Here is a 7382-nt window from a genome sequence, read left to right on the forward strand (position 1 = left end):
AATATGAGCATTATGGGGATCTCCACCGCCCCCTCCCAGGCCTTCAGCCTCATCCGGACCTGGGTGCTGTTCCCATTCCCGCAATGACCTTGGGCAAGTCCCTCGGCATTTTGGAACTCCTGTTTTACATCTGTTACTTAGGGATGGTTGTGACAATGAGTTCACAGAGTCATCTGTGAGGGTCTGCTACTCCATGGTACAGACTGCTAAGCCCTGTTTTCTCTGGGAAGTAATGAAAACCTGATCACCCCCTACGATGCCTCTGACGTTTACAGACCCGAATGACTGGGCAGAGGGGGCTGTGGAAGGGACAGTATGCCCCTGGCATTTGCTTAGGTCCTGTCCCTCATTTCTCAGTGTATCCAGAGGCTTCACAGACTCTCCCAGGGAACAGGAAGAAATGCACCAAGGACAGCAGCCCATCTGTCCTCCTGGGAGCAGGTAAGGGCAAGTTTCTGGGCATCTTTCAAATACCACCTATGTCAGAGGCGAAAGCATCTATGCATCTATGTAAGTCTGAGAGGGGAGATAAGAAACAGGCAGCAAAGATCTTGGACAGAGTGCTTGGGGTCCTGTGGTGCCAGTGCTGATGTCGCCACTAACAGACCTGTGACCTTGGGCAAGTCCCTTTACCTCTCTTCGAGTCCCCTTGGGCCTCAGTATCCCTAACTGTAAAAGGCAGGGGTTCAACTGTTCTGATTTGCAAGTTTTTTTTTTTTTTTTAATTTCAGCAGCGGAACCCTCTTTGTGTAAGCAGGCCTTCCATCAAGGCTAGACCTCTTGGAGAAGATGATCGATGCCATGGACCATCTCCCCAGAAAAATGCACACATATGCATACCACACAGTCATATGCAGATGGGTTTTTGTGGATACCCCAAATCTGACCTTGACTTCCTGGGAACACCGCACTGAGAACCAGAGGGGGCTTGTGCTACAGTTAAGGGCACCCATGCTACAGCCCTTCTGCCAAGCTTCAGTCTGAGCTGGCCTACTTCTTAGCCGGGTGACGTGGGCTGCATGAGTTCACCCCTCCGTGTCTTTGTTTCTTCGCATGGGAAACAGGATGCATAATCATCCCCAAAGACTGTAGGGAGATTCAGTGGGTCGATGTAGGTGACATGCTTGGTACATAAAAAGCACTGTATCAGGATTCGCGAAGGGAAAGCTTTCCTGCAGAATCAAATTCCCGGAGCAGAGGACATGGAGCCTTCATGCGTAAGTGGACCCCGCCATGTCTTGACTCTGCCATCATCCAGCTAACATCTCCTAGGTTCCTGAGGTGCCCAGAGCTCAGCCCCCTCCACTTGGTGAATTATTCCCGGAGATGGGGATAATTGTTAAGCTATGTTGGTGCCCTTTCTCCCTCAGCCTCACTTCCCTCAACCCCTGGAGAGGTTATGACCCCACAACTCCTGGCTGTTCAGGAAGCCTGGCGGGGCGGGGGATCCTCCGCCCTGCGCAGAAGGGGCTGGGTGCTATTGAGTTTATCATCTTACCGCTGCATTCGGCAGACAGGCCCCATTCTCCGGGTGAGAACACCGAGGCTCAGGGAGGACCTGTGACCTGCCCAGGGTCATCCCACTCCTGCTAAGCGGAGGAGCCAGATTTACAGTCCAGGTGTGTTGGACGACTCTGGCCTGGGCTGCCCTTGCTGGGATGTCTGCAGGGGCCTCTGGTAAGCAAAGTCCCTGCTGTTGCTGGTGCTTCCAAATCAGGAGGAGGAGACAGATGGGGAAATCTCCATGGAGTGCTGGAACCCCCAGCTCAGGAGGAATGTAAAATGTGATGCCAACACTCACACCCTTTCCAAGGCCAGTGGGGAACACAGACCTCCTGACGGATGCCCAGTGCTCTTGAGACGACTCATGGTGGGTGAGGCCCAGCTACCAAGGCCGGGCATCAGGCACCTCATCTTACCGAATCCTCTGGTTAGCACAGGAAGCAGGTGCTATTCTGTACCCCGTTTGACAGATGAGGAAACAGAAGCTCAGAGAGGAGGCTGGCTGGCAGAGTTCTCATAGGTAGGAAGGGTCTATGCCAGACTTTGAGCCCAGATCTTTCTGGCCCCCGAGCCCGAGGCTGTGCTACTGAAGGGACACCCAGGGGTGGCTTCCACCTAGGGCACACGTGACATAGGGAGGTGCAGACTCTGAAGGGGTGACAGGGCTGGCCCTAGGAAGTAGTCTAGGGCTAGACAGTGGCCAGGAGTATGACAGCACATAATGTCCCCACAGGGTCACACGACACCCTGCCTAGTGCAGAAGCTTCTTGTTTACCATTTGCTGTGATTTTCCCTGAACTCCCTTCCATGGATGCTCTGCAGAGCTGGCCGGCCAGCAGGCCTGAGGTGATTGAACCCATTTTGCAGAAGACGGAGAGGCCAAGCTAGGGGATATGACATGCCCGAGGTGGCACAGTGAGCGGATGGCAGGAACAGGTGAGCAGCTGGTGAGGCTGACCACGGGCAATGCAGTCACATCTTTCTGACTAAGGCAAACTGACCACAAGCATTACAGACCCTGGCTGAAGCCACAGAGCCACGGAAGGAGGGCAGGGGGCAGGCTGGCTTTGGTCCCCTGCCACACACCTTATTTGAGGCTGGCTTAGGATCTTTCCCCTCTAGAAGCTTCCTGGCTTCCAGGCTTCCTCTCTTCCCCTACCTCCTTGGGGAGGAGAACCTCTCAACCCAGTTTCAGATGTACCCTTGGTGATGTGCTAGCAAATCTATAAACCCGGGGAGTGATACAGTGCAGGCCACAACACCAGCTCAGAGAGAAAGGGATGTGCAGCTCAGGGGACTCTCCTTTGGCAAATGTCAGGACCGACCCCTTGCATATCCTCCATGTCTCCATAATGGAGGTTACGAGAGAGTACGGATCACCCCCCAGTCCAGGAACGTGCACTAGGACAGGAGCAGGGACAAACCGGGGCACAAGGCAGAATGCCCGCAGAGGACATACGACCAGAAAGCACAGAGCACACAGCCTGTGCGCGAACTTCCGCAGATACATGGACACACACTCACTGTTGCTTCCGGACAGAAGCAAGACAAGCACACACACCTCTCGAGACACCAGTGAACACACGCAGTGATCAAATACAAATGGAAACCAAAGAACGGGCACATACAGACAAACTAACGCAAATATGCAAAAGGGTTCCCGGAGGCACACGCACGTTTGCCACGATGGTTCTCCCCCCACACACGGGTGTGCAGAAACTCGCGCATGCACACCCAGACGAGGCCACAGGCATACCACAGCTCACACTGCTGACCAGCATCTCATTGAACAAAACTTCCCTAAGAACTCTAATTTTTTCTAAGTGGGGCGTTCACCCCAGGAAAGTCCCAAAGACACCCCGTGGGGCCTCTCCATCCAGCATCTCCAGGGACAGAGCATACCTTTCTATCTCTCTGGACCTAAGCCCAGAGGGTGCAGAAAGGGGCCTAGTCAGGCCCAACTATCGCAGCTGGGCGCCAAAGGGGGAGGTCACCGTCATGTCGCCGCTCCCAGTGACGCACTGAGCAGAGACAGCCTTGAGGTAACAGGGAGCAGACAGGAATACCTGGGATCTACTTTTGCTGAAGAGCTGCCCACGCGGGCCTCCCCTCACCCAGAATGCCTCTGGTCGCTGTACCTGGGCACACCTGTTTCACCTGGCGACACCTGTCCGGACCTCCAGGCCCGACATGCCATCTTCTATCATTCTCCTCCCAGCGCAGCACGGAGCACCTCAGGCCTGCTCCCGAGCCACACACCTGGGCACACCTGCTCCCACCTACCATTGCCCATGGTCAACACTTGCACATTCTCGAACTCGAGGGTGGTGTAGGCGGGATCCAGCGCCGCGCTGTAGTCAGCCATGTCCATGTCCACGAGGGTTTTGGAGAGGCGCATTCTCCCCTTCCACCCCTCAGCCGCTCGCCCTGCCCAGGATGCCCACCCTAAAGGCTCGAAGGCTCGAAGGCTCCGGGCAGAGCCCTGGCCCCGGCCCTCTGCCCTCCCACCGCCTCCTCCAGGGGCCCCCTCTGCCTTCCTGCGTTTCAAACCTTCCTCTGGGAGGATCTGCCCGGAGTCTTGGCCTAGCCCCTGCGAAGGGGTGGAGGCTCTGCCGGGGAGGGGTAGGGGTTAATGGTTAATCAGCTCCCCCACTGGTGGATAGGCTGGGCGGGGCTGCAGGGATTTGGCTGTTTATTGGTTTCTGGTGGACACCCAGGTGCCATTACCACAGTTGGGGCCCTAACCCCCCCAATACTCAGTTACGGATTTCTGTAGGACGGACACACCACCTCGCCGACGCTCATCGGACCCCTGACTCAGCCACCCGCTCCCCCAAGCCATAATCGCCCACAGTCAGGCATTCTAGATGATAGGCCGAGACACTGACAGCCCCCCCTCCAAGATGCCCTGATTCAGTAACTTCCCAAATCATTGACTTCTACCCTCAATGCTCTGGAGGAGATAAAGCCGCCTCATGGCACAGAAATAAAGACCCAAATCCCAGGCCTCAGACACCAATCTTTGGATCCTCCTCCTGGGAACCCCCCTCCCATGGCCCAACTCCCTGCAAAGGAGCATGGACTCACCTGGGGTTCTCCTTTCCTGATTCCCGTGACCCCCCTGTGGCTACCACCAGCCCCCGCAGCAGCCAGCAGCTCAGCACCGCCCCCCCCCAATGTCCTCACCTCCTCCTACTTATTTCCCCACCCCCCTCAAGGGCGGGAGGCAAGGCCTGCCTGGATTACACTCAGGCGCCTACCCCCTACCAGTCATGACTTTGGGTAAATGATTCTCCTCCTGGAGCCTCAGTTTCCTCCTCTGTAAAAGGCATAACTGACCTCGAAGGGTGGCCTGAGTGTTAAACACGTCGGTATCAGGCAGGTCCTATCAAGCGTCCATCCCTGCTCCCCCAATTTCCGTCATCTTCCTCTTCTCTCCACCCAGAGCCTCCTTCAGAGGGGCCTTCGTGGGCCTGTCACCTGAGCAGTCACGGGGGCCCCATACTTCAGTCCCTGTGTCTGGCTTAATGCTCTGCGGTTGCTGAGATCCCTAATGATTTCTGAACAAGGTGCCCTGCAGATTTGGCGGCGGGTCCTGCCTGCCTTCTGCGGGCCGTGTTCCCCCTTTTCCCGTTACCGGGGCCCGTGACACCAAGAGCTTCCCGCAGAGCCTGGGAGGGGAGGTCACAATGCAGGAGGCGGAAAGCGCAGAGGAGGAGCCTGTCCTCCCCGGGCAGCTGGAGCAAGAGTGGGTGAAGAGGGACCACTGATGGGCACACGGCAAGGGGGTGAGTTAGTGATGGAGCGAATCAAGGGATGAGTGCGTGAATTAGTGAAAGCGTGTGTGAACCAGTGAAGGAGCAAACAGGTGGGGGGGGGGTCTGTGCAGGCAAATCAGTGTGAGTGTGAGGGTGGGCAATGGCTGCCTCCTCGTTCTCCCGATTACTAGAAGCCCCATCGCCGGACTGTGCAGCCTCATTCTTCCTCTCTCCATCGTGCCCCCTGGGAGCTGAGAAAGGGAAGTGATTGTTCTGGAGGAGAAGAGAGGCTGCCCTTGATGTCAGGAGACCCGGGTTGAGCAGCTAGTTCTATCACTATACGTATGACTTTGTTCAAATCGTGTCTCTCTCGGGGCCTCGATTTCCCCACCTGTAAAATGGGGGAGATTTTGGCCCATTTGTCTGTTGTACAAGACCCCCAGGGAGGGAGGAAGAGAGACCTTCCCCCAACCCCACCCCACAGTCTGCACCTAGAAATGTGACAAAGGCCCGAAGGAGACTTCAGCTACTGGCATGTTTCTCCCATGCCCCCCCCCCCACCGGGGACATCAGACCCCAGCTCCAGTAGCCCAGATAGAGCTAGCTGGGCAGGAGAGCTGACTGAGGGATAAACACATAGGAGAAGGAGGGACAGCCTTGGGAGGGGCCCCTGAGGGCTGACCCTGGGTCCTGCCACCTGTCTGGCACCTGGGTTAGGCCACACACACACTACTGCTTTCACAAGCCAGCCGTCTGTGACCTACATGCACGGCGTCTCATCAGCTCTAAGCGGCACACTCCCCCGTTACCAATGGTGGGATGTGATTATTAGCATGTCAGAGTTCACTGGTAACAAAAATAACAATTTTTCAACCTCCAGATGACATCTTCGATTGAATGAAGTAAGGTCTGTGGTCCACTGGGGTGAGCTGTGGCATGCCACATCCCTGACGCGTTACACAGGAGAACCACCAGATGGACAGTCTGCCTGTGACTGTGACAAGCTACCAAGGACACAGAGTGTGACATACACTTTACCAAACACACAACACCTATGATCCGCTGCTTATGAGTCACAGTCTAGAACCTGCGTCATATCCCGTCCACATCGTGCACATCACAACCTACTCCACATGTAAATTTATCCATTCTTGAACTACAACTGCCCACACATGAACTTGCATAATTGATTAGAGACCTGCTCTATTTCACCCTGAACTGACCCCAAACAGTATCTTCTAGATACATGTGCCTCATATGAACGACACGCCACCGTAAGATCTACTGGCTCTGTGATCTCAACCAGGTTATTCTTTTGAAGCCTTGATATCACTAGTAAATGGGACTAACTTATAGTTTGTGGTAAAGATTAAATTAAATAATATCATAAGCATTCTTAGACCTCCTTCCCCCTCCCCCACCCCCGCAACCACCACTTCAAGCGTAAACTACAGGCCTTGAAATCAGAGCTAAGCCAAAATTCAGGCACTGCCAACTTCCCAAAACTATGACATCATGTCCACCCCTCCCAGCCTTAGTTTTGGCATCAGATAAATGGGTTGGTACCTCCTTCGCAGGGATGGTGTGGGCATTAAATGACCAAGTGTAGGCCTCTGGTGCAGCAGGGACAATTATCACTGATGGTTGATTCCCTGACCCACTAGACGACCCTCAAGATCGGCAGCCATCAGGACCCCTGCTCAGAAGAGCTCCTGGGGATGGCCTGCCTGGCCTCGAACACACCTGAGGCCTCCACGCCATCAGCTCAGCACCCGCTCTCACTCTCTGCCCCACCCCGTGGCCTGTCTGAGCCCACTGGACATGCTCCCAGCAGACAACAGAGGACCTCAGAGCTCACTGAGAGGTCCAACTCCTTCATCTTGAAGATGGAGAGATGGAGGCCTCTAGAAGGGCAGAAGGGCTTACCTGGGGCAGCCAGGGGTGGGGTGGGGTAGGGTGGGGGGTGGGTAGGGGTTGCCTCAGAGCCAGCTGTGGGCAGGGCACCCCAGCCTTCAGTCTGGACAGCGGGTAAGAGAGCCGCTACTCTGGATCAGTTCATTTTCCTCTCAAACCACAGTAATGGCTAATGTTTCTGAAGAGATTCTGTGCGAAGTACGGTGG

The 7382-nt window shown here is 55.4% G+C and overlaps 1 protein-coding gene across 5 annotated transcripts in view; it reads right to left on the reverse strand.

Annotated features, from left to right (window-relative positions):
• Positions 1-7382, reverse strand: part of HNF4A (hepatocyte nuclear factor 4 alpha) — a 61518-nt gene that overhangs the window by 21270 nt on the left and 32866 nt on the right. Inside the window, exon 1 of one of the 5 annotated variants that reach the window (XM_004746390.3) lies at positions 3787-4083. The exons of 3 other annotated variants lie outside the window; for them this stretch is intronic. In XM_004746390.3, coding sequence (XP_004746447.1) covers positions 3787-3901 — 115 coding nt within the window. In that variant the 5' untranslated portion in view covers positions 3902-4083. Of the gene's footprint in view, positions 1-3786; positions 4084-7382 lie in introns of those variants that run through there. One more of the 5 variants, XM_004746391.3, reaches the window with a different exon arrangement.

Source organism: Mustela putorius, unplaced genomic scaffold (genome assembly GCF_011764305.1).
Source record: "Mustela putorius furo isolate JIRA1106 unplaced genomic scaffold, ASM1176430v1.1 tig00000592_pilon_pilon_pilon, whole genome shotgun sequence".
Lineage (NCBI taxonomy): Eukaryota > Metazoa > Chordata > Mammalia > Carnivora > Mustelidae > Mustela > Mustela putorius.